Source organism: Cryptomeria japonica, chromosome 10 (genome assembly GCF_030272615.1).
Source record: "Cryptomeria japonica chromosome 10, Sugi_1.0, whole genome shotgun sequence".
Taxonomy (NCBI): Eukaryota; Viridiplantae; Streptophyta; class Pinopsida; order Cupressales; family Cupressaceae; genus Cryptomeria; species Cryptomeria japonica.
Genome location: NC_081414.1, coordinates 596,421,274 through 596,449,031, shown reverse-complemented (window position 1 = coordinate 596,449,031; position 27,758 = coordinate 596,421,274). Strand labels below are relative to the sequence as shown.

The following is a 27,758-nucleotide window of genomic DNA, read 5'->3' as shown; positions in this document are numbered from 1 at the left end:
CACATCTAAATTGAAAAGAATTCATTGACTGCAGCCAATAAGCGCGCAGGTATAGCGAGTTAGATGAAGGGATGAGCATTCCTTATCTCATGCCTGCAACGTGCCACGTGTCTCACTTACGAAATAAAAAACCAAACAGATGATGAGACTCTGGAGCGGGCATTATTCTTATTATGTTCCACGGTAAGACAGCTAATTTGGTAAAGCGTACAGCTTGGGGTTTAACCAGGCCAATAAAGGAGAAATTTGCGTGTTCTTCCTTCTAAAGAAAAAATTATGAGGGGAATCGAACCGCTGTTGTCTGGCCAAATTCGAATTGACCACGGCATTGAAAGGAATTGTTTAGTCAAAAAATATGGGCTGCAGGGAGTGAGTTAGTTGAGCTTAAATATTTGGGGTTTTAAAGTTTTGTCGGAAAGTTCCTGAATCTTCTGCAATGTCTACAACGTTTTTAGCTCGAAAAGTGTTGTAAAGGACTTCCATGAAAAGGATTTTTTTTTCTTAATTTAAAGAAAAATGTTCTCGTAAAGCTTTGCTGTGAATTGACCTGGAACAATTCCTGAGAAGAAATAATATTTATTTTGTTTGTGAGCCTAATGCTTCACAAGAAAGCCGAGATATTCCTGGTCTGATAGGCTTCTCGCTGGATGCAGATTCATACGGTATTTAATGAGGAATTTGATTGAGAAGAGGGTATTTTAAAGTGTTTTTTTCCTTTGTAAAAGTAATCTTTGAAGAAATAATGGCGGAAAATTGAAATCTTCTTTAAGCTGTAGTTGATTACAGAGTGTGAATTTGCAGAGCAAGGATAGCCTAGCATATCAACATCCGGCTTACAGTGTTAATAATTTTATCTTTGCTGGTGCGACTTTCAATTGTGAAGCCTTCTTCCGGGCCTTAAATTGCAAGGCGTTAAGGAATAAGGAGGAATCGAGTTTTTATTTTGTGATTCAATTTCTTTCTGTCAGAGCCTAGTGTGAAGTAATGGCCAATTCTGGAGTCATGAGACACAGGGGTTACAGCCAATCCTTCAATATGATTCGGCATGCGGATGCCTGTCAAGATTTGTTGTCTAATAATTTTTCCAAGAAATTATGGCCATACAAAGAAAAGCTAGCTGATTTTTTGAGTGAAATGGACAAATCAAAAAGTAAATGTTGTTCACAAAATTCTGTATATGTTGAAGATAACGGTTGGGTATCAGTAGCTTTATCAGTTGTGAAGATTGTTGTTTGTTTTGTGGCGATGATGGCTACTACTTTTGTGTGGGCTGTAATAATGATGGTTCTGCTGCCATGGCCTTATGCGCGAATCAGACAAGGAAATATCTATGGCCACGTTACTGGAAGAATGCTGGTACATCTCTTTACCCCACATTTTTCTTCTCGATTGATCTATGTTTTCCCTGATAATTATAATTGCAAGACAAGTTTATGTTTCTCTGAAAACTGACTTCTGATACAGCAACAGCTTTTAATTTGAAAATGATTGATGGTGAACTGTTCTTTAATTTCCCCTTTTTTTCACCCAAATGTCCTTCCACTAAAACCACCAGCAGGAATTTGAAGTCAGAAATCGGTCTCTTAAGCTTGTTATCATCAACTGTAACAATTGAGAGTCGCAAATCCTTGAGCTGGGAGAGGATTGACCCAACCAAACCATTCTATTTAAGCCTGATATCTGTCAAATATATGCAGTTTGAGAGTGAAACTGAAGTTATTCTCATGTAACAATAAATGTGTCAGAGACTGTATCGTGCCCAACAAAACTATTGAACCAAGAGAGATAGGGTGCTGCTTGGTTATTCAATTAGGGAATCTCTAGTCCAGATCCATAAAACTTCAAGGGAATAGCTCCTGAAAGTTTATTTTAGGCCAATTCTTGAACCATTTTCCCAAAAAGGTCTGGTATAGGCCCAACAAGATTAACATGGGACCGCGGCAAATTTACCAGGTGAACTCCCATCCTTCCGTGGCATCGAGATTATTGTACTCCAAAGATAAATTCTGCAAACTGTCTATGCCACAACGAAATCAATAACAATACACAAAATTAAATACTGTCTCCAGGGTTTGTTACCCCATTGACAACAGTTGGGCATGCCAAAAAACATAACACAAAATGCAACAGAAAATAATACCACCAATCTACATCTCCTGTATCCAACCCTTACGGTTGTTAAATTCTCAGGATTGTCTTATAGACTAGTTGTAATTGAATTCTCTTGATCTTCAACGAGTTTCATACAACAGCATCCATGTGAACCCAGAAATAGCATGAAGGCACTTAAATTTTCATGTATTTTCATCAATGCTTCTGGTGGGAGTTTGTGACCGAAATCCACCCCAGGGCTGAAATGGGTTCCCTTCCATCCAAGGGCTGAAATGGGTTCCCTACCATCCATTACCTTATGCAATCTGCATTGCAACCCTTACCACAAAACCCTTTTTTATGTCCTTCCCTAATATAATCAATTGAAAAAATATACCCCCTAGATATTCAACATCAGCCAGCAATCTGAAAAAAATACAAAAAGAAAGGATGTATCAAAATCACTCTGCAGTAAGGAAATCCAAAAAGAAAAGAGACATTAAACATCACTCAGCAATGAGCTTTGAAGTCCGAGATGCAATTGAGTTTAATCATATAGGTTCTTAGGTTAAAAAATGAACTCAATAGTTAATTGCACCATTATGAATCACTCGGCTGACATCCAAATTGATTGGAAAATCACTGTGATCCATGACAGTTTAAAAAACAAAAAAACGACTCAACCCAAAAGGAGAGGCGAGTATTCAAGTTAAAAAATTGTTTGGCAGTAAAGCTCTGGATCAGTTAGAGTACTGAGGACGCTAGCTGTGTATCACAGTGTGGGGCCTTCAAACATGCGGCCATGTACCCATAAAATATTATCTCACCACTATGATTGATCTAAATCATGACACCCATAAGATAAAAACAGATGTATACGGTCCTATGAATCATTAAAAAATACACTTCAGTGATAGCCCATGGAAAGTCTAGGTTTTTGTTGTTTCATTTTGGTGTGAAATGGTGAGGTGGAAAAGACAGAAAAAACACATGTGAAGAAAGGGTAATTTTTTAAACAATAGAATATTGGAATTTGAAAAACATTTTATTATAGAATATGAGACCTTCAAGAATATCAGAAATAAACATGCTAATATAATGACAGCTGTTTCTTGTCACAGTTTCAACAAAGAGACTGTTGAGAAGACAGGGATATTTATCATTTTTTTAAATGAAAAAAAATTAAATGCAGAAGACCCAACTAACAAGATTGACTATCCCATAGAACCTCTGAACATTAAAAGATCACTATCTACGTACCTATCAATCATATGATCACCTGGTTTAACCATATCACTCTTAAAAATGTCATCTTCTCCAGTCAATTTCATAGAGTTAAATAAAACATATTAATGGAAAACGACAAAAAGAAAAGCCTTAGTAGCAGGATTTACCGTATTTCTCCTGTCACTTCACCCTTTTTGTTTTGGTTCTTTTCTCTAGACATTACTACTCTGCTCCTCCTCCCGTTAAACCTCAGTCATATAGCCCTGTTACCACCCATATATATATATCTCGCGTTATTAGGATAAGTGGTCTTATATTCACGTGTTTCATGCTGGGCTCAAGACCAATGAGAGTGATTTAGTTCAACTTTCATAATGCGTCGCGTTTGTTTCATATAGAACAGCAACAATCAATTCTCTATGGATGGAGATTGCGTGGCCTATGGTTTATGAGTTTTATCTGTACTCACTGTTGTAATTTCTTCTCACGTTATCTTGGCTGTATTGTGTTTTGTGGCTCCTCTATCAAGTCATTATTATGGAATGGGCATTATTGCTCCCTTTATTGCTGCTAAGATGCGTTTTGTCTCTACTTGCTCTTGATAGGCATCTTTATGAATTCTGATTTTCTGTTCTGATGTAATCTGCTGTTTTCAGCTTTAAGTCTTTCAAACACTAAATACACAAAAGAGGTCACCTCCATATTTCGTTTGTTTGTGACTTTGATATTGATCGTGAAAACCCGTGTATTTAATTTTACATAGGAAAGTCCCATTCAAGAAAGCGATTGATAAAATGCTACCTTATTAAGTTTAGGAGGGTAGTCAAGCACGATTAGGTTAATGACAGTCATTGTAGTAGCAGGTATCTAAATAAGAGTAAGTTCAAAATTTCTACAATAAAAAAAGTGTACGAAGGTCTCCACAAGGTTGATAAAAATTATATTTTTACATAATATTTATACTTGGTAAAATTTGGTTAGACGTTTATAACTTGAAAAAAATTAAGAATCAATATTATAAAATTAATTTTTATGCATTTCAAAAAGTAGGTCAATTAGATGACATCCCTTCTATACATTAAGCATAGATTTCAAACCTTCATTGTTTTATAGATGGTTTTATATGGAATTTTACGATTTATTTTTGTAGAATGAGGTCTTTTGCAAAAAAGAAAAAACTGGCACAAGATAATTTGTAATCTTATCTTGGAAAATATAAGTTTTTGATTTTTAGTTCTTAAATTTTTGGTAATTCGTGTCACAATTGGACTAAAAATTTACCTTACCAACTTAAAAGTTGTATTTTCACATGGTGTCCTTAGAAGGCATATGAAATTCTCAACTAAATTTTTGTACCATTGGCTATTTGCCAAAAATTCCATGGAACCAATAGCTATGAAATCTATATGACCACCTAATTATCAATGGTTCCTAAAATTCTTAGCAACATCAGTTGAAATTTTTTAGGTAGCCACCCTCCACAAGACCACATAGGGGGTTCACTTAGTGAACCTGGGTTATAGCACGTGTGTTCATGGCATACTAAAGAATCCCCCTATTTTCAAAAAATATTGCCCTAAAAACATTTTTTGTCACCCCCTCCCAATAAACTGCTCGAATTAAAACCCCCCTATTTTCACCAAATATTGCATTTTTCCGTAGCTCAAATTAAAAAAACCTCTATTTTCACTAGATAGGCAATATATTGAGCTCATTATTTGGGATACTAAACCCCCCAATATGAATGTGCGTGATATAATATTGCCTAGATAGTGAAGCCTCGATGCAAGACCATAACCTAAGATTAAGTTGAAGATTCACTTATTCCACAATGTATAAAATGGTTATGCTAAGCTTATGCTACTCACTCTTGGAAAGATTTTGAGCTTCTTGTTGTAGCATCAAGATTGTTTATTTTCTTTTCCTCGTAGTGTATAAGCACCATTCTTGATTTTCTTTCCTCTATATCATAAGCACCAGTAAATGGAGTTGAAATCATCCAATTATGTTTGAAATGTGTCATTGAGATTCTATGATAGACATTAACTTCTCTTTTATATTCAATAATGGAATATTAGGCTTCAAACCTTGGGTTAAAGAGGTGCTCTTCTAAAAGCCTCCTCTTGTATTGATGTTGAGTATTCAATTCTTCAACTTCATCAATGATTGAATCGAGTCTTTTTTTGAAGTCTCATTTGGATAGACTATCAATCTTCCAAAACAATCAATCATTTTTGGCTTAAAATGAGTCTTTTTTCTTCTAAACGAATGATGCCTTCTTCTACATAGGTCTTTAGAACATGTTTTTCTTTTTTTCCTTGACTTGGACATTTTTTTGGAGCTCTAAAAGGAAACTTTTTGTGGTTTCTTGAGAAGAATTTATTTAATGCCTTTTTAGCTTTTCTTTGGTCTTCAAATTGCGTCAAGTTAGAATTTGAAGTTCATTTGTACACATTTTTTTTGAGTGCTAGGATTTTTATTTTTTTTCTAGTTCAAATTTGAATTTGAATTTTTTTGCAATTCATTTCTAAAGATTTTGTTTCTATTTATTAATCTTAATTTTTTTTCTTTGGTGGAGCTTTAAAAAGAGCTTCTTATGGTTTCTTGAGAAGAATTTCTTTTAATGCTTTTTGGTGTTTTGTTTTTGTTTTTTGTCTTTATTATTTTTCATATTAATTCAAACTATAATTTGAGCTCTCTTATTAGTCAATTATTATTTTTATAAATATGAAATTCTAAGCAAATTTTCTAGTTGTTTGAATTTTTTATTTCAAGGAATTGTTGTCTTTTACAAAAGATTTTATATGATCTATACATCAAAAAATGACTTGAAATAAATTTGGTAGTTATTTAAAAACACATTCAAGGACGAGTTTTTAAGTAAGCAAGCAACACAATTTTTAATATCAAATTGTTCTCAAGATCAAGTGTTATAAACCTTACAAATCTTAATGTTTGATTTCTTTATTAATTTGTATTATTTAGTTTGCTCTCGTTGAAAAAGGGCATCCCACTTGAGGTGGTAATCCATGCCACATGTTTGGTGTATTATGATATATTTAGGAATATATAATGTCATGTAAGCGGTACAAGAGTATCTATGACATTATAACATGTTCAAGAGCATTTAAGAGGGGTATTACATAGTGAACTATGACTTTTGATAAACTTATAATGCATCATAGAGCATCTTTTATGTGAGATAGAAAGTCCAAAGTGGTGCACCTAAGTTTGGAGGGATGTTATGCTAGATATTTTATTCAACACATAAGTTATGTCCCATTTTTAGCAAGTTGTCCATCATGGATGGGTGTTGGGATTTGGGTTCTATATTTATGTTCCATAATTGGCCCATAGAATCTAAAACCACTTGTAAAATATTTGGTTTAGACTTTCTCTGTATACTAGATTCTCATGATAGAGATGCATGGCAGTTGTAATTTGTAGGGGGTTATGTTGTTAGATTTTCCCTAGACACATTTAGTGATTGGAACTAAGGTGTGATACCCTAAGATTATATTATAATAATAGTATCATTTTTACTAAGGATAATTTGAGTGCTCCATTGTTGTTAGTTATTTTCATGAAAGGTTTTCACAAAGGACATTTTCCATGTTATATGTTCTTTTGTTTATTGTATGTTGTTTCTTATTAAATTTTAGAAGCTTGTGCATATATTTGTCTTATTAAAATTGTTAGATCTATATCATATTAAGCATTTTAGGTTGAGTAGGAAGTTGTTCTAGGGTGATAGTTTTACCTAAGCTTATTTTCATTTAGTAGCAGTTCAATTGTAGCTTGTTTTATCTATACAAAGATAGTGATTTTTTGATATATCAGGACAAGTGTGAAAGGGAGCTCTATGCAAGTGATATTACTTTAGGTTAAAGATAATAGGTATATCAAGGATGGAGATAGACAAATTATGTGACACTTTAAGCTAATATGGAAGCTCAAGATACAAAATTTGAAGCTGGTTATACGGTGACTTGGATCTATTTCCTAGCTAGATGGGATTTTATTCATGGACATATGGTAGTTTTGTAGACATTTCACATTGTGGTTCTATACCATTGGAATGTGCTTATATTGGGTTCTTTCTTATATCCCTTAAGTCACATGGGAATGCACTATTTATCTTAACTATGGTTAAATAAGTAATTTTTATAGGTTGTTTGGTGTTGTGTGTGCTCTAAATTATGCAAAATTAGGCCTTCGTGTTTTCCTTGAGCTTTGTTTAAATCTACAATTATAACCAATCAAATCGATGTTATATTAGGTTTCATTATGTGGTTAGGGGTGGTTATTTGGTTAGAATTTAGTCCATGTTTCCCATATTGGTCCTATTAAGTCAATAGTATGCACATTTTCATCACTAGCTTGTGTGATTTTCCTAGCCACTTGAACTTATTTCTTTGTCAATATAATGGGCCTCATTGTAATTGAGTATTTGTGGTCACATGGATTATTATATTATGTCCAAGTCCTATCCCTATTTGTTCTTCATGTCATGCATGTATCCTTATAGCTCATGTTTGTCTCATGATTTTCCTTAATTTGACCCCAAGGTTAAGAGATTTTGTTACATATTAAATCATGTCAAGCATTGGTATCTTATATATTCTTCTTACCCATATGCTATTTTATGCCATGATCTTCCTTAGGCTTTGGTTTGATTATTGTGCTATTTACCTTTGGACTCAAGCTTCATTACATGGGATGCAAGTTAGCAAGAATGTCAAGTTAGGTACATTCGTAATCCTTCATATGTGGACCAAAGCCTACTTTACATTAGATTGTATAGGGTGGTTTGTGTCTTGTGATTTTCTATTCTCAAATCCAAATATATGGTGGAATTGAGTTAGCCTATATATTGCACTTGAGTGGAAGTTTCAAGTTTGAAATATTGTTGAATTTTATTGGGTTCACAAGGGTAGACCTAAACATTTTATAAAATGAGATATATAAGTCTCTTCACATTTGATGTTCACTTGTATTATTTTTTAGTGGACCCAAATCTTATTATGTCTAGTTTTACATGATTTTCAAGTCTAAAATCGATGTTTCAACTCTACAATACTAGGTATTAAATTCCATGATTAGAAGAGTTATGTTAGGTGGATCTCATTCTTCTGAAAATTGAATTCTCAAATATATCACGACCATTTTGTGTTTTTAGGTCCATGGTTGACATGTCTGAAGTCTAAGGTCTAGATCCTGAGTATTTTATGATAAAATTTGTTAGCCTATGCATCCCATCCAAAACCTTAGCGCTTCCAAATCTAGACATTTTATGGACCCAAATTCCCCTATAAAATGAATTTGAGTAGTTATTTCAAGTTCAATTACATGTATGTGTCCCTTGGATGAACTTATTTTCTTTGTTTATAATTATTCACATGTGGAGCTTAGGAGAGATAAGTGATAGACACATGGCATATGGTGGATAGTTATTTTGGTCTATGGGGCTTATGGTGTCATGTTCAAGGGTGTGTGTGTTACGCTAGGTGTTTATTTTATATGTTTAATATTCCAAACTAGTGAAGTAAAGGTCTTCATCAACTAAGAGTGTGGAATGAACCAATGGTAATATTGGGTTAAGTAATACCATCTTTGATAATATGATCAATGGAAACATGTATGAATAAAAAAATAATGATGATAAGATAATATGTATGTTGACAAAAACATATGCAACATGCCAACTTTCCATTCAAAATGGTGAAACAAGGTGTGTACATCTAAGTTGTCTACATTTGTGTAATGGCCACTAGTCATCTAGAGATCAATCTTAGCCATTGATTAGTGTAAAGGAGTGAATGTTACATTCAAAATAGAATTTATTGTGGGGCCACATCTAGTGTCATCCTACTCTTATGTGCCTGATCGATGGTATGAAACCCAATTCTAATATATCATGCACATGCTTGAGTATTTTAAAGGTGACAACTTGTCTCCATATGATTTAGGGAAACATTCAACACATTTATTGCTCAAGGTAGGAAATCTCCTGAGGTAATTGGTTTTAGGGGATTAATATTAAATTTTAATTTATAGACATGACATTTGATCTCATTTTTCTTGTCTTAATACAAGTTTCTAAGAATTAATAAATGTGACTATATGGTTTTCATCCTTTCTTCATATTATATGACTTTATAATAGATTCTCATCTTCGAACTAGGTGTACAAGTATGTATTACCATATTCTAGGCCAATTATAATGCAGATTCAAGGCAAATATGATTGACTTAAAGATGAATATTATATTATCCAGGGATAACTTTAAGAGACTCCCCTAAAAAAAGATGTAAAATATATTGGCAAATACTTCATTTCTTTGGAAAGAAAATATTAATTTCTATTGGTGAATATTTCCTTTTCTAGAAAAAATATTAGTTTTATCAGCAAATTCTTTTACCTCACAATTTTTTTGTAAAAGTATTGGCGAATCTTTGAAATTATTAGGAAAAAATATTAATTACCATGGTGAATCCCTCCATTAAAACTAAATAAAATGCTTATAGAAAAGTAGAGGCCCAAACATGGAAATCATTGACGGGTTTTAGGGCTAGACTCTATTATATTTAGTTACTACCATTAATTTGAAACATTTATCTAATAGCCCTCATTATATTCTATGAAATTAAATTTACCAAAATTTTTTAATTCTCATGGGGCCTAAAATTTCTTGTAGACCATTGATTTTCTTTGGTTGATCAACAATCTAAAAGCAATTTTAGCCTTCATGAGCATTAAAAATTATAGGTACATTTTTCCTCATACAATACAATGAGGGTCATTAGATTATTTTAAATTAATGATTACAACTAAATATTAGTGATATGGCCCTAAAGTAACTAATACTTATGATATATTAGTGACAAGTTGATTTAGATTTCTATAATAACATAAAATTTAGGCGAAAATGATATAATAATGTATCGAATATTGTGGTAGGTAAAATCACCAAAGAACCTATTTTATTAAATCGTATTCGCCTACATTTTATATCACCAAAGTATCTATTTTGTTAGAACTTTGGCAATAGGTTGAGTATGGTCAACATGTCAGAACTTCAATGGTAGGTTAGAATTCTTTAGCATATTAGAAATTAATTTGCATTACCAAACTTTCATGACATGTTGGAACTAAACAACAACAGTGAAGTTTTGTAGAAAGAAATTGGTTCACAAGGAATTATAAATGTAGATTGGGTAGGATATGAGGGTGTTAAAATAATTACAGTTTGTGGGCATGTGTTTACCATATTTGATAGTATGTTTCACTAGATTTGTAAGCAATAGATTGTGGTTGTTCTTCTGATGATAGAGGTTATGTAGTAGCTATTCTTACATATGTAGAGGTTGTGAAGTTGATCAAACAATGACTTTGCCTTATAAATCCTAAACAACTCCTAGTCCTTTTAAATTGATGCAGTTTAGCAAGTTGAGGATTATGTTTAGACACTAGGTTGAGGTATGATACAATGGTTATTCTATGCGATTGTTGGTGTGTCATCAAGTTGGATATGAATCTTTTCTTTCATATGTGGATAAAGCATATGATTACTTCGTTAATGACATGATAAGGATGATAGGGTTGTGGTCAAGATGATAGATACCTTGATGGATTTTGCGCAGTCTTTGACAAAGTTAGAAAGAGTAGAAAATTTAATGAATCTATGAGCCTTTCATTCATGAATGGATAGTTCATAGATTGTTGGTTTTCTCTTTTGCTCTTAAAAGGTATACAATAAGTGTAATAATGTTGATATTAAGTGTCATACACCTTGGAAATCCTAATGTTATAATTATTTATTAAATTTATTTTAATGTTCCCTCATGGAAAAAGCATGTCTTATTTGAGGTGATGCTCCATGCCATGTGTGATGTATTATGATATGTGTAAAAATATCCATTTGTCATATAAGATGTATAATAGTTTCTATGGCATCATTTGATGTAGGAATATTTTATAACTTGCATAAAGACACGCAAGATGGAGTTTGCAAGAGTCACTGATGGACTCAATCTCCCATGATCACTTGCAAAACCAAGATCAACCTTCTACACGAGAGCAACAAAGAGGATGAAATGTTGGAATATGGTGCAATAACAAAATAATGATATTATCACACTCACAATGATACAATATGAATCAACACTCCCTTGTACTGACTGAGTTGATATGAATTTATCTGAATTAACTGATAAGGGCAAGGTGAGTGCTGATTATATAGCAAAATGTGGGCATATAATTCCAAGAGGAGTAATAACTCCCAAATGGCCAAATTAGGTGGGAGTTTTACCTACTTGGAAAATACCAAACATGTGGCATAACCTACTCAGAAGGAGACAAAACAATGGTTATGAGAGGTGGCATAAAAGGCCAAAAGAGGGTATGAGACTCAATCGCCCATTTGTGAGTGAGAATGACACATGTAATCAATGGATTACGCCACACGTCCTCACATAAGCCATGTCTCATATAACCTAAGTATGCTTAATAATGTGTAGGTAAAATAAATATAAAAAACTACATAGTGGACTATGGATTTCACCAACTTATGACATGCAAATGAATCATCATATAAAATATTTTAGGTGAGATGATAAATCCAAAGTTATCATCCAAGTTGATGCAAGGTTATGATGGACTTTATCTCATGAGAGTTACATCTTATTTTTAGCATGTTGACCATCATGGAGGGAGTGTTGAATTTTTGGTCCATATTTATCCCATAGAATATTGGAGCATGATATTGCAAAACCACATAGTTTGGTCTTGCTCTATATAATTGATGTTTGTAGTCTATAGATGTATGACACTTGTATTTTTTTGGGGGTTATGTGATTGAATTTTCACCAAACATAATTGATGTTTGAGATTAAGGAGTGATACTCTTGTACCATAAGCATAATTTTTTTGTTAACAAATAACATATTGAATGTTCCTTCGTTATTGATTTTTTTTTTTTTTTTCCAAAAGGGTTTTTTAGAGTATCTACAATGTTGTGTGTTCTTATATGTGTTGTGTGTTGTTGCAAGCTATTATACGAAGTTTGCATGCTGATTATCTCTATTGAAATTGTTGTGTGTATATATATATATATATATATATATATATATATATGTGAGAAGTTGTTCCACATTGGTAGTTTTAGATACCTTCCTTTCAATTGTGAAAGTTAACTCTTGTCTTTAAATTTCACAACCAATGTGTTGGTTATGTGATACACGCTTTCATTATTAAGTAGTTTTGAAAGAGAATGTGCATGTTATGTTAGAAAAATGGAAAAAATCGACTCTACAAATAATTATGAAAGATTAAAACGTTGAAATAATTTCTTTCTATATTATTTAAAAAATAAATTTTTACTTTTGAATATATCATAACAATTATTATATATCAATTCAAATGATAATAAAGAAAACATATTCCTGTTTCAAATTATCTAAACTAATAAATTGATTAAAAATTCAAATAAAAATAAAAAGTAAATTATTAATGAATTGTTAATATATATCTCTAATATCTAAATGAATATTTATAACTATATTATTATATATTATAATTTTTAAAGAAAATTTAATAATTAATTTGTAAACTGGTAAATAATGAATCCATAACCATAATACTAATGTATATAATTATCTACATTATAGATACTATTATTATGCATATGCATATTTATATAGATAATTATGTAGTTCTAATATAATAATGTATTATATAATTAGAGATAGTTATATTATAATAATAAGATTTATTTTTGACTTCATTAATATTAATAAACATTAATTAATTATTATTATTATTTTTAATAAGTAAATAGCTGCAGAGGGGCAACACCCTTGTATTAATCAGAATAGGAGAATACAAGGCCTGGTTCAGTGAGAGCGGTAGGGGGAAAGAACCAGGAATAAAACCCCTTACCCTAGCTCTATTCCTTATACAAGAAGAAACCAACAATGGAGGCTGGGCAAGTACAAAACACCAGTCGACAACCGCTGGAAGTAGATAACAGAACCGACCAGAGGCCTTCAAACAAAAAACATTAACCAGAAAACAAAGAAACATGAAAAAGGTGATACAACCGGAATCAATGGGAGTCTTTAGAGTCATCGTCCACAAGAGCACGAGCTGCATCCAGGATTATTGGGCATTCAGAGCCACAGGTCGAGTGAGCTGCCGATTCAGCCTTCTCCCTAGGGAGTCAGTAGTCATTTGGGAACCACTCCTCGCCAAGCCCAAACCCCCAGACATTGCCATCAACCAAATCTCCATTCTCTAGAATACCAAATCCTTCTGCACCCGCTAACCCTTCATCTCGAAGATATTTTTCCCTCCATTCCGACGTGAAACCATTTTGAATGCATGTCGCCTTAAGCAGAAATTCAATATTCCTAGTAATGGCAGGTCAGGTTTCTTGAAGAGCATCAAAGTCCAGAAAGTTCACAATCACAAACTTTCTCACCTCCGCCCCGAAACATTAATTAATTTTGATATTAATTTATTGGTTTTTTTATTATTTATTTTGTTTAATGAGTCAAATTTGTTCACAACATATTATATATTTTTTATTATTAATATAAATTATAAAAATATAATATTTCAAATCAATATCATATTTAATTTATATTTATTTATATATGTATGACAATAGAACTTCTATTGTGCATTAGGTGAAATTTGAAATTTAATGAATTAGATGTTTAAATTAGAAAAAACATGTTCCACCATCAAAAGTCCTAGAAAGACCTTTTGATCAACCACATATATAAATAGAAATAGAGATGACAATCTTCCGGCGACATTTGAAATGATAATGAGACAGGAAAGCACTCGATACGTGGGAAAGTTTTTGAATATTTAAACAATTTTTGTCTGGAGAAGCGTTCTCATAGGGTTTCGAGACATGGTGGAAAGAATGTTAATGATTTCAACAAGGTTTTGGTGCAAAGGCATCAAGCAGATTTATAATTACGGTATGAAAGATCGAAACGTAAATTGTTTTTTGATTTTATTTTTATTAACCCCATTTTCTATAGTCGTCAGTGCAAACGATTTGTCGAGGCTCTGAAAATTTCCGAGTAGTTTAGGCGAATTTTTTGAGCCAAGAACGGAATATTTCTAGGCTGTTTTATTTGCTGGATAATCTGAGTTATTTATGCTAGAATATTGAAATTATTTAAGATTAAAAGGGCCGGCTAGGCTAGAGTTCGTAAAATTCCTTTCTCCGTTTACAAGTTTCTATAGCTCTGGACTTGGGTTTCAGAAATGTTCTCCTCTACTGTATTTGAAGGTATTTGCCATTTGGTAACAATGGATCTATAACTATCTTGAACTAGACAACCGTCTGTCCACTGTTTTCAGGTGGAATCTTTAAGCAGAGGCTCTGCTCTGATTTCTTTCAAAGTAGTGGATCTGCCATCAATTTTTGCGCGCCTCTTCTCTCCCCACACCTTAAAATGCATGCCGTTCAGGAGGAATCGAGTACCCTTTTTTAAGTTATATTAATAGCGACATCGGGTGTGATGAGATAGAGAAGATATGATCGATCCTGCAGTTTGGCTCAGCATGCGGATCGCTGTCAAGATTTGTCGGCTGATTATGTTCCCAATGAATTCTTTAAATAGAAAAAGAATTCGGCTAATCTTTCAAGACTAGGGGAAGGGGGAAATCAATAAACAATCTTCGTTCCCAAGAACGTCCTCTTGACTCTTCGAATGTTGAAGGATAATAGCTGGGGAGCTGTGGCTTTGTCTTTTCTGATAATTGTGTTCTGTTTCGTGGTTACGGTGGCCAGTGATAACAAGCAGATCATGAGAACTGACAAACTGGAGAAGCTCTGCCGCCAATTGAAATACAGCCCAAAAAATGTGAGAGATGTGCTAAAAGGTGTAAGTGTAATATTTGTACTTCGCATATCAGATGGAGACGCTACATGTTTGTTCACATTGGCATTTGGCTGACTCGGAGGCCGAGCCAAATGTGTATGTGAACAGAGTGGCTTCTGTTGCCTCCTGTAGGCTTTCCATCTTATAGGTCAAATGGAAATATCTCACTTAGACATTCACTCTATTTAGCACATCTCTCACATATTTTGGGCTCTATTCTCAGTTTTATGTGGTCTGTAATAATGGCGCTTCTGTAGCCCTGGCCTTGTGCGGGGTTCAGACAACTTATATCCATATCAATTTGACGGGAAGAATGCTGGTACATTTCTTTTTTCCTTGTTTGAAAAAAAAATAAAAAAATATATAGTGATATTTATAAGAAGTAAATTTTTTAATGATTTTGAATTATTTATTGTATTTAAACACTCTTTAGATTAAGTATAGGAATTTTGAGATCAAACATTTTAATATTTTATTCAAGGTTATCAGGAGATGGGGTACTTGGAGATTCCGGAGACTGGTATCGATATTGGTACGACTAATTTTTAAAAATAGGAGATGGGGGTATTTGGAGACGTCAATTGTTTTAATAAATAATATTTAATAATTTCTTAAACATATCATGACAGAGAACTTTGAAAACAAGAACAGTGGTAAAGTTTAACATTAACTTTAAAATTGAACAAAAATTGAAATTAAAATTTCTTATATTGCTGATACCACAGCGAGTCTAAATTATTTAGTGAAAGTAAGGTAATATAGATGTTGAGCACACTCAATATTGTTGGCTAAATAGTAAAGGCAATGTCTCTTTAGACTATTACAATGATAAGAAACCAGTCCTCTCAAAAATTCTACATTGTCAATAGATCCAATCACTATAACTTTGCATGGATTTTTGTCTTCCTATGAAATAGTTTCCTTATTAGTCATTTCCCTACAACTTTGTTTTGTTGCAAGCTTATCTTATTTGTTTGCTTTAACTTTTTTGCCTTTTTACTGCATTTTGACCTAAGTTTTCTAGGAAGAGACGTCAATTTTTAGTCAGGAGACTTTGGCGATGGCAAGAGACGGCAGCCAAAAGCACCTTATGCATCAAGAAGTTTTCAGAGAAGTATCCGGTACCGGAGACGTGTCTCTGGTATCGGTACAGGTCTTCAGAGGTAGGAGACGGGTCTCTTGGTAACTATGATTTTATTCTTTGTCAATATATATATATATATATATTTTAAAAAACTTAATAATAAAATCCTTTTACAAGCCAACACAAAATTTGTTATCTTATTCGTAAAACCTTCAACAAAATTTTGCTTTCTAAAATATACATTCTGAAACGATCTGAATCTCTTTTTTAATAGTTTCTAACTTTAAAAGAGAAGATTAAAAAGATTGAATAATTACAAGAATAATAAAAATCACGGAGTGTGATTGTTAATGTTGATGCAAAAAAGTTCTATACAGTTGAATCCAAAAGCAAATGATATGAATCACAATGAAGTGTAGAAATCTAATAAATAAAAATCTACTAAAAAAAAGTCCTCTTAAATATATGATTATATATTCTCCTAAATTTATTTAATTCTTTTATAGTAAAAGGTTGCTAAATTTGTGTTTAAATTCATATTCCCTTTTAAGAGAGTGCACCGATAGTTCCGAGATGAATCATCACTTTGCACACCTTCACAAGGTGTTAATGTTTATAGCTGATTTTAACCAGTTCAAGTGACTTCTGTCCACTATGGATGCTCAATTTTCACCTGCAATTAATCTTTCCTTTTTTAATCCAATAATCTAACTTGTATTGCAGTATCTTGGAGGCTAGGTAAGACGAAATTTTTGTTCGAAGTGTTGTTGACTTATTTAGCACACGTCTTGCTTTTGCTCTTTTACTGCCCCCTGAAGCCCAGACTCTGCTGTTCCCTACATTTTAGGAGGGATATTTTTTGTTTGGAGGTTTTCAACCAACTCTGGTAACTATGATTCATACTTCCATATCATGTTATATCTAATTATCTGATTAAGCAAGAAACTCCATGAAGTATTTGAACCACCCTGTAAATGTTGGTTTTATTCAAATTAGTTTTAAATTGTCATTTTAGAAAACAAATTTCCTTGAATCAATGCTAAATGGCTCAACACGCTCATACTTCTTGTATCATCCTCAACAAGGTAATCCTCTGTAATTATATGTCCAAGCCGCAAACCAAATAGTAATTCTTTCAATTTATATCATGTTGGTCACACACAACATTCCAATGAAGCTTCTGTTCTGCTTACTGTAATCTTATATATATATACACACACTCATTCAAGGGGCTTCAACTATTTTGTACATCTGAATGTTTGATAACGATATTTTAGTTCTATGGTGCCTTCAATTTATATGTAGTTTCTTAAAATATTTGAAATTAATAATTATTATCATGCACATATCATGTACCAAAAGGAGAGATTTGACTGTTGACATATACTAGTTTCATTTGATGTTGACTGTTGACTGTTGACTGTTGAGCTATTGTTGAGTTTTTGGAACAGAGAAGGCATTCGTAGGCCAAAAAGATAAGAAGAATGGAACATTCTTTTCCCAGCTTGAAAAGGGTATGTTTTTATGCATGTAGACATTGTTCTACCTGTATGGATCTATGATCTATCTATGGCCATCTAATGAGGTTAAAGATTTTATTTCTAAAAATGAAATAGTTAAAGAAAGCATAAAATAATTTTTGACTTGGCTATAATATAGATTAAGTATTTCTTTTAATTATGAAAACTTAGCTTTGAGAAAGGTATTAACTACTTTATATAGAATAATAATTCTACTCAGTTATGAAAAATATAGCTTCAATCACTGTTCATATTCATTTCGTGCTCCCCATTGGATATCTTTCTGTTGTATATGCCCAGAAATGTGGAGGGTAGAGCTGAAACTGTTTATGTGGTATTCTTTTCACAATAGATGAAGTCTATTATTTCTTGATTAATTTGAGGGACCAGAAATGTTCCAAGTGCAATTCAAAATTTCAGTGTGACAATACTGTTTGTATTATAAATCAGAGGAAGTAATCAAGCAGAATTTGATATGAATCTCCAGCGAATAGGCATTTGGTCAAAGAGGCAGGTACAAGTTTCACCAATATAAATGGCTCAAACTTACTCCAAACATCAAAAACTAGAGAAGAAGTGGATAGTCTTAAAAAAAATAATAGAAAAAATCAGACAGCTGAGACAAAAACATATACCAATAAAAGTCATTCAAAGGCTTAGGGTTTTCAAATCAAGATAGGGATGTCACTTATGAATACACCTTTTGAACATACGGCACAATTTTATTTATAACGAGGTTTAATTAATTCCTAATCCTTAATAACACAGAATACAGTTAACAACCATAAACTACAAACTGTGGATACCTTTGAGCTCTTGAAAACATGATACCTGCATTAGCCAGTAATGCTACTGTAATCTTTCGCTGTTTTGTTTTGTTTGGGTAGAATGTTTAGTGCTAAAACTCGTTGGTATTATAACCTATTTTTCAAAGAAATTTTGCAGATGTTGTGTATCTATTTATCTACCTTTCCGTAGCCATGTATTATTCCCCTTAGATATTACAGTTATGGCAGCAGGTTAGATATTACAGTTATGGCAGCAGGATCTCTGCTTAGCGAGTGGCAGTTTTACATTATTTCATCTCTCTTTTCCTATCCACAAAGTACTTACTGGTAAAATGGGTTATTCTTCTGTTCCAAATCTATGGGCTTTTTGCAGGTAATCTGTATCTTTTGTGTCGTTTTTGTAGCCTTTGTCGTTTCTTTTAAATCTTGTAGATTGCTGATTTTGATTAACCTATCTGATCAAATAAAGAAAACTACTGTCGTTAATTTGCTGCTATTTGTCTAGCATAGAACTAACACAGAACATTAAAACTATTTATAGAGGATTCCACATTTTTAAATTATACTGCTAGGTCCTTTCACAATTTCATTGCTAAGGATCCATTGCACTGCCTTACAAAAAAAAGTAAATAATTCATTCATATGTCAGCAGTTTCATATCCAGGTTGAGTTAGACTATATCCAGATATGATAGAACATATAATAGGCTACTTGCAGATATTTTTATGCATTATTCTATGTTGTTTCCTGTGACTAGTGTTCTTTTCACTTTAGTTACATACTGTTTTTCTCTGGCGGTGTATATGTTTCTGGCCTGGTTTAACAATCTGGTCTTTTATCTTTCTCCAAGGTCCTTCGAAATTCTCGACTTATTGATAAGCCTTACTAGTTGAGTGATTAACGAAAGACTGTATCCTGATATATTTTGGTTTTCAGATGTGGATTTTAGGGAACTCCATTGAGATAAGAGGTGCCGAGTACTCAAATTTGAAAGCCATTTATGTGAGCAATCATGCATCGCCTCTTGATATCTTTCTTATCATGTGGCTTACGCCCACAGGTACTGTGGGGATTGCCAAGAAAGAGGTAATAAAAGCTCTTTTCATGTGTACTTTGAACTTTTGTTTTAAATGATACTAAATGTTAGTGTCACAGTTTTTATTGCCAATGTATATGCCTATACTTGAAAAACAATAGCTTTTATAAATGTACTTATTTCTATGAACCATAGTAGCAAAAATCGTTCAGGGGAAAAATTGGCAAATCAAAAGTATAAGATCTTTTAAAAAAATGGAGAAAAAATCGGCAAAAAATTGGGAAAAAATCGGATTTAAAAACAAACATAAAAAATTGTAGAAAAAGAGAAAAACTAATTTTTTAAATAACTCCATTTCCATAGCATAGAGATATAAAGAGCAAATAAAATAGAGTTTAACTCGTGAATTGTAGAAAATAATTTTTTGTTGTTTATATCATAGAAGCAATAATCGGGAAAAAAACCCGATTACTCATGATTAATCGGCAATCGGGACTGTTCCCGATCAATTCCCCCCAAAAATCGGAAAAAATCGTTGATCGATTTTTTTCCGATTTTCAACGATTTTTTCCATTTTAAATTGCCAAAAAAACGCGATTAATCACTGAGCGAAATCCTGCCAAAAAAAATCGCCTCGAAAACTCTAGAATGTCCGCAAAAATCAATAAATAGACGAAGTTGAAGCCGGAAGGAAGCAATTGGAAAGTTTTTTTTGGTTGCACGACAGAGCATTACCGACGACTATTTCTATTTAGTATTTACGATTCTTCCTATACTAGTTCCAAAGATTCTAAACTGTAAATTCCTTGACCATGGAGACTTGCAGGAAACAATTGCTACATGTATGAATTTTATGTATGTTTGCCATTGTTATATATGTATATGTTTGCGGCATATTAAAACTAATATGAGACTGCACAAGAGAGGATTTTTAAGAATGGAGACTTGCGGGAAACCTAATATTAAAACCTCTCTAATATGTTTGCCATTGTTAATGTATGTTTTAATAAAATTAAGATAAATGATATATGTTTTAAGATTAGGTATAAATTAAGAATAAAACATATATGTTTTAATATTTTTTTTTTGATTAGATATAAATTAATATATGTTAAAACATAGATTTTTAATATATGTTTCAGTTTGATTGTTATGGTAAATGCTATCTTAATATATGGTAAATGATAGATTAAGATTTAAATTGATATATGTTCTGATATATGTTTTATTATATGTTTTAGTTTTAATATTAAACTTCTTTATGTATAAATTAAGAAACTAATAAGAGTTTGCCATTGTTATGTATGTATATATTTTAAGAAGTTTGCCATTATTGCACATGTATGTTTTATTTTCTGTATGTTTGATATGTATGTATTATGTATGTATGAAACTAATATTGTTATGTATGTATATGTTGAATGGTCATTGTTTGGGATTATGAATTAAATGTTACGAATGATTAAGATGACTTTGTAATGCAAGTACATTCCCAAACCATTGAGAATATTTGAATAACAATTATGGTTAGAAAATTCAATAGAAGAGGTTGCATACAAATTGTTTGACAAAATGCCTATGAAGCATAATTTGAGAAAAATTGCCAGTTTGTTCGGGATTTCGACAATAACCTGGAGTTTCAACAATCCCTTCCTCCTTCAATGGCCTCAACATAAAACCTCTCTTGTACAATGAATATAAAACCTCTCTTATGCAGTTAATTTCAGATTTAAAAAAACAATACAATAACAGGTAATGTAGGTAATCTATCACCTGACATAGATTTTTGATTAAACATAATTTCTGATTAAAACATCTCACATCTGACATAATGCTGATTAGAACATAGTTTTTGATTTAGAGAACCCAACATATGAAAACAATTTAATTTCAATTAGAACATAATTTCCTGCAATTCATGTGTTCAGGTGTCTATTTTATTTGCCTACAATATCTCTATGCTATGGAAATGCCCTAAAATATATAAAAAACTTAGTTTTCGATTTTTTTTCTGCAATTTTTTACGTTTTTTTGTAAATCCGATTTTTTCCCCATTTTTTGAAAAAATCTTATACTTTTGTTTTGCCGATTAATTCCCCAAACGATTATTGCTTCCTTGGAACTTTATATTCATATTACTGATTATATAGGCAAATAATCAGTTAACTTTTTAAGAGGGAAGTCACCAAATACAGCAAATAGTTGTCTAAGTCGGATCAAATATTAACTAAGTCTATGAAGTAACTGAGATCATTGTGATTGAGGCAAGGAGTTTTGGAGGGTTAATTCATTATTTTAGAAAGCTTATCAAATCATATTCCACAATTGCAATGCTTTATATCCTAGTAACAAAAATCATTTGGGGAAAAAATCGGCAAACCAAAAGAATAAGATTTTTTTTGAAAAAAATGGGTAAGAAATTGGATTTTAAAAAATCGTAAAAATTTATAGAAAAATACACAAACTACTTTTTCAAAACTTAAGGGCATTTCCATAGCATAGAGATATAGAGAGTAAATAAAATAGAGTTTCACCCATGAATTGTAGAAAATAGATTTTGTTGTTTATATTCATGTTGTTGATTACATAGGGAAATATTCATTTAACTTTTTAAAAGGGCAGTCACCAAATACACCAAATAGTTGTCTAAGCCTGAGATCAAAGATTAGCTAAGTCTATGAAGTAGCTAAGATCAAAATTTATCAGATTGAGATCCAACTATAGTTAGGAATTTAGTAAAAGTGGAAGCCATTTTGAAGTGATCCAAGACGTTCATTGTGATTGAGGTAAGGAGTTTTCTAGGGGTATTAGCTAAGTCTATGAAGTAGCTGAGATCAAAATTTATCAGACAGAGATCCAACTATTGTTAGGAATTTAGTAAAAGTGGAAGCCATTTTGAAGTGATCCAAGACTTTCATTGTGATTGAGACAAGGAGTTTAACCCATGAAATGTAGAAAATAGATTTTTGTTGTTTATATTCATATTGCTGATTACATAGGCAAATATTCATTTTAACTTTTTAAAACGGCAGTCACCAAATACACCAAATAGCTGTCTAAGTCTGAGATCAAAGATTAGCTAAGTCTATGAAGTAGCTGAGACCAAAATTTATCAGACAAAGATGCAACAATTGTTAGGAATTTAGTAAAAGTGGAAGCCATTTTGAAGTGATCCAAGACTTCCATTCTGATTGAGGCAAGGAGTTTTCTAGGGGTAGTGAGAAAGCTTATCAAATCATATTCCATAGTTGCAATGCTTTATATTCCCTGATGGCAATTGGTAAGTCTTTTATATGGGGTAGAATTCAACAAAAGGCATTTGCTTAGCTGAAGTAAAAGATTAGCAAGCCATTGGTTTTGGCAATACCTAGCTTGCAACTACTATTTTAGGTAGAGACAAATTTTAATGATTGTGTGTTGGAGGCTCTTTTATCATAACTATGTAAGCTTGTTTGTTGTCATCTAGATTTATTTCGTGGAGCACTTCAGATATATTGCTCACATAATGAATTGTATGTCTTTGTTTGAGAAAAAATTAACTATATCAATTATAAATTGAAAATCATATATATATCTACATATATTAAATATATCTTTGAACATTTAGTGTTGTGGTAGAAAAACTCCATTGGTGAGGTAGCAACAAAGGTTCAAACCTCTACTAGGCAATTTAGCTCGTGGGCTTTCTACCTTTGTTGGGTCGTTGAGCTTGTGGGTTTGAACAAGTGAAGTTTGGGGAATGATGAACCCCTGAAAATGGACAAAATCACAAACTTTTTCAATGTTGATTCCACATTGACTCTGATTTTGTCTCAGACCAACCCTATTTCTAAGCAATTCAGTAATTTCACGTGTTTTTTTAGGGTTTTGCAAGTTTTTACAATGATTTTTTTTCACTTTTTTGCCATTTTTGGGGGTTTTTAACATGATTTTAACGTGATTTAAATGAAAAAAATATTTGAAAATTGGGTCAATCGCTTGGTCAACGATTTTTTCATGAATCGGGATTTTCTTTGGAAAATAAATCGACTAGCTCCAGAATTTAGGGACTATTGCTTCATTGCTATGAACTATGTTGAATGGAGTATTTTATTGTGTTAAAATTGATGCAACTTTCTAATAATTGTTACTATAACAAGTTGCATTTTAAATTTCAAGTTCACGTGATTGGAAAACTTTCCTGTTTTTTGATATTATGTTTGATCTGTACTGAAGACAACTGATCTAATACCAATCTGACCCTTAGATGCTAATATAACATTTGGATAGACATGTTTAGATAAAACAGAATTTTAATAAATTATAAAAGGACGTGGACAATAACTCAGATTTATTAGACGGACCTGCTAAATGGCTCAATGACAATATGAAGCATCACAAAATTTAAATGTTTTACTCTTATCAGTATGTTATAAAGTTTTAAAAGTGAGTTCTTTATAAAAGTGTACACTTCGATTTATAAGTATTTGTAATTTTGTTTTTGAATCATAATTTTGCTGTCTAATGCCTATATGAACTTTACATGTTTTGTTCTTATTGGTATGGTATAAAATCTTTAAGAAGTGAGTTTCTTATTGAAGACCTTTATTTGTTCTTTTGGTGTAGATTGCAATTCATTAATAATTGATTTTGAGTTCTAGTCTTGTGGTCTGCCGCTTATATGCACATCACAGGCCGTACTTCTGCTGGTATTTTATAAGGCCTTTAAAAATAGAATTCTTTATTGCCCTTGTTTGGTCTTTCCGTGCAGAGTTAAATTCACAAGCATTTGGTTCTTTGTTTTAATTTCACTGTAGTGTCTTATATGCATCTTACATGCTTTCCTCTATTTGATACAGTAGAAAATCCTTTAAAAAGTGATTTTATCATCAAAGACCTTAGTTTAATCTTCTAATGTGGATTCACAAAATTACAAGAATTTGGTTTTGACCTTTAATTTCACAATCATATATATATATATATATCCCTTACATGCCTTACTCTTATTGGTATGATACAAAGTTCAGTTTTAAAAACGTGAATTCCTTACCAAAGGTGTCAGCTTATTCTTTTGCCATAGATTCAAGTTTACATGTTATTTGAATTTAAGTTATAGTTTCTCTGTCTGGTACCTATATGGATCTTACATGACTGACTTCCACTAATATAGTGGAAAATTCTTAAAAAGTGAGTTCTTTATGTTAATTATGGGTAGCTTGGACAGCTGTTCGTCCTTACCCAGAAATAACAGCATTAGTTATGGGTAGTTTTGGACAGCTGTTCGTCCTGACCTAGAATTAGAAAATGGTTGTTTTTGTCAAACAAGTGTTGTTAGGATAATAACAATTGTTATTTAATAGTGGCTCTTTTTAGGTGACACCTCATAGCCAAAATTAGTTATTGGTTAATTGAGTTGTCTTAATCTCAGCCGTTGGTTTGAATTAATCTCGGCCGTTGGTTTTCCAATAGAGTAGTATAAAAAGGGGTCATGGGTCATTTGAAAAATAAGAAGTTTTGAGAAGAATTTGCAGTGATAGCAAATAGTCTTGCAGTGTTAGCAAGAGGCGCAGTGATAGCGTTGATATAGCAGTGGAGGATATCAGCAGGAGATATTAGGAGTTTGTCGGAGTTCTGCCAGTAAGAGGCAAGGAATTCTTTTGTAATTCTTATATTGCTGAAGATTAATATATTTTCCATCTGTAGAACTGGTTTTCCCTTAGGGGTTTTTCCAGGGACGATTGTCCAAAAATATTGTGTCCTTGTGTTGCTTATTTCTTTCCGTATTTTTAGTGAAGTTGCAGTTGTGTTATTTTTCGATATTCAGCTGTAAATTTATTTTCAGCAGTTAAATAATTTTTATGAGATAGGAGATTAATAATCAGTGACTGCAATAGAATTTCTACATTTTACTGAAGGTCTTTCAAAGTATACTCAAAAATTCAAAATCACAATTTCTGGTCATGAGTTCTACTCGATGTCTAGTGCATATATGCACTTGTGCCAATACAATATATTTTTGAAGGGAAAAATTCCTTACCAAAAGCCCCAATTTTATTTGTAAATAAAAATTCAAATTCACAAAAAGTTTAATTCTGAATTCAAGAAGATATTTTTCATCAATAACATTCAGGATTAGTAAGATAGATATTTGCTGGTGTTTTTTCATCACCAACAGTTAGTAGTCAGTAGATCTGAATTAGCAGAGCACTTGGCATTTGGCAATGATTAAAATCCACGTGTCCTAGGGAAGATATGATTCATTGCCAAAGCAGATCTTTATACCAAGTTACAAACAATTCTAAATGGAGGTGGCGGAAGTCGAAAAATGTCAAATGTGCCAATGACTTAAATAGAGAATCAGACATAATGGATTGACATCAAGTCACCAACCATATATGAGCTTCCTAGAAAGGTTGGCTAAGCATAAAAGAATAAGGCGATTTTTGGTATTTTGAAAACTTGAAGAATTGCCATGGTTATTGTGTTGATAACATTTTATTCAATTCTATCACTGTTCTGCAATACCAATTTTCCATCTTGTTGAAAGGTTATGAAGAGGGGGCCATATTCGAAATACTGGTAATAAAAAATCTTGCACCTTGAAAAATTCTTTTGAAAACTTAAAATTATTATCTTTGTAGTGCCATTATTTTGCAGGAAATTTGATATGTCAAATGTATATTGTCCAGAGGTATTGTTTACAAAGCTAAGACAATGAGGATATAAATAACTCTAATATTGGCTGTTTTCTCTATTCTCATGTAATATTCTGTCAGAAAATTTAAGTTTCAACCTTGTGTGTCTGGCATGAATTCCACGTTACAGCGGGAAAGCATTGATTTTCATCTACATTTTTTATGCTTATTTCCTGCTTCTTTGATTCTGATGAGCCATTGTTATGGCCAGATTATATGGTATCCTTTGTTTGGGCAGTTGTATGTGTTAGCAAATCATCTTCGCATCGATCGTTCTAATCCAACTGCAGCTATTGAGTCCATGAAAAAGGTACTCCAACTACATCCTTGTCAGGCTTACTTCAGTTATTGTTTCCTTATATAAAGGTTTTCTTTTTCAACTGCATCAACCTTAGTACAATCTGTGACTGTATAGGCGGCAAGGACTATAGTGGAGAAGGACCTGTCTCTGGTCATCTTTCCTGAGGGCACAAGATCAAAAACAGGAAGATTGTTGCCATTCAAGAAGGTGCTTGACTATGGCTTTACACGGTTTATTTTGATTGTTTTCTCTTATTGCTAGCTGGAAGACTCATCTTGATCTGGCTTAAAATTAACAATCTTGCATACATGCAGGGATTTGTGCATATGGCCATTCAGTCCAGGCGGCCCATAGTTCCCATTGTTCTTACCGGTACCCATCTGGCATGGAAAAAGAACAGTTTGCACGTTCGACCAGCACCATTAACCGTCACATACTTGCCTCCAATAAGCACAGAGGATTGGACTACAGACAAAGTTGATGAATATGTGGAAATGTTGCATTCACTTTATGTTGAGCATCTCCCAGATTCACAGAAACCTTGCAATGACCAGGAATAGCATCTTGATGCAATTACTTTCTCTTGACGATCTATAGAATTCACATAAACTTCTACAATGGGCAAGGCTGAAACATTGGGAAAGGGAAAGAGATTGATAATCTAGAACCTCAGATACTGCTAACACCCACCCTACATTATAAAAAATGGCTGCCAAGAAAGTTGCAACCAAGTTTGATAAATCAAATTCGTTAACTTCCACACTTTTCTAAGCATTCAATGCTCGAAGCCTTAATTAGGTTTCAGAACACTTCAGCATATAATTTAAAAGCAATCGGAAAGAATTCTCATTTTTATGAACTGAGAAGTTGATTAGTTTCTTGGTTGTACTATCTATAATTAATTTACCTCAAGGCAAAGTGATAGTTTTGGGAACTCTGACAACGGTTGGGCTTCCCAGACTTTCAGATGAAGATGAGTTAACGAGGCTATCAATTCTTTTGTGCCTAAGCATTTTAAATGATCTGTAATGTGAATCCCATAATCAAAGGATGGATTAAGGAATCATGCAGAGGATTGTAGAAAAATTGGTACACCCATTTTTCAAGGGGACTAGCTAGAATTGGCTTGGAATA

At 32.5% G+C, this 27,758-nt stretch overlaps 1 protein-coding gene across 4 annotated transcripts; it reads left to right on the top strand.

Annotated features, from left to right (window-relative positions):
• The first annotated feature begins 144 nt into the window (after nt 1–144).
• Nucleotides 145–27,758, top strand: LOC131068199 (1-acyl-sn-glycerol-3-phosphate acyltransferase). 4 transcript variants are annotated; one of them, XM_058003376.2, is made up of 6 exons: nt 145–662; nt 802–1,356; nt 19,550–19,699; nt 26,535–26,633; nt 26,739–26,831; nt 26,939–27,758. In XM_058003376.2, exons 2-6 carry the CDS (start codon nt 985–987, stop codon nt 27,182–27,184), a joined length of 960 nt encoding a protein of 319 aa, XP_057859359.1. In that variant the 5' UTR covers nt 145–662; nt 802–984; the 3' UTR covers nt 27,185–27,758. The 4 variants fall into 4 exon arrangements, with proteins under 4 accessions (XP_057859359.1, XP_057859357.1, XP_057859360.1 ...); XM_058003378.2 differs by lacking the exons at nt 145–662; nt 802–1,356 and adding exons at nt 14,136–14,309; nt 14,698–15,540; XM_058003374.2 differs by having other exon boundaries at nt 145–1,356.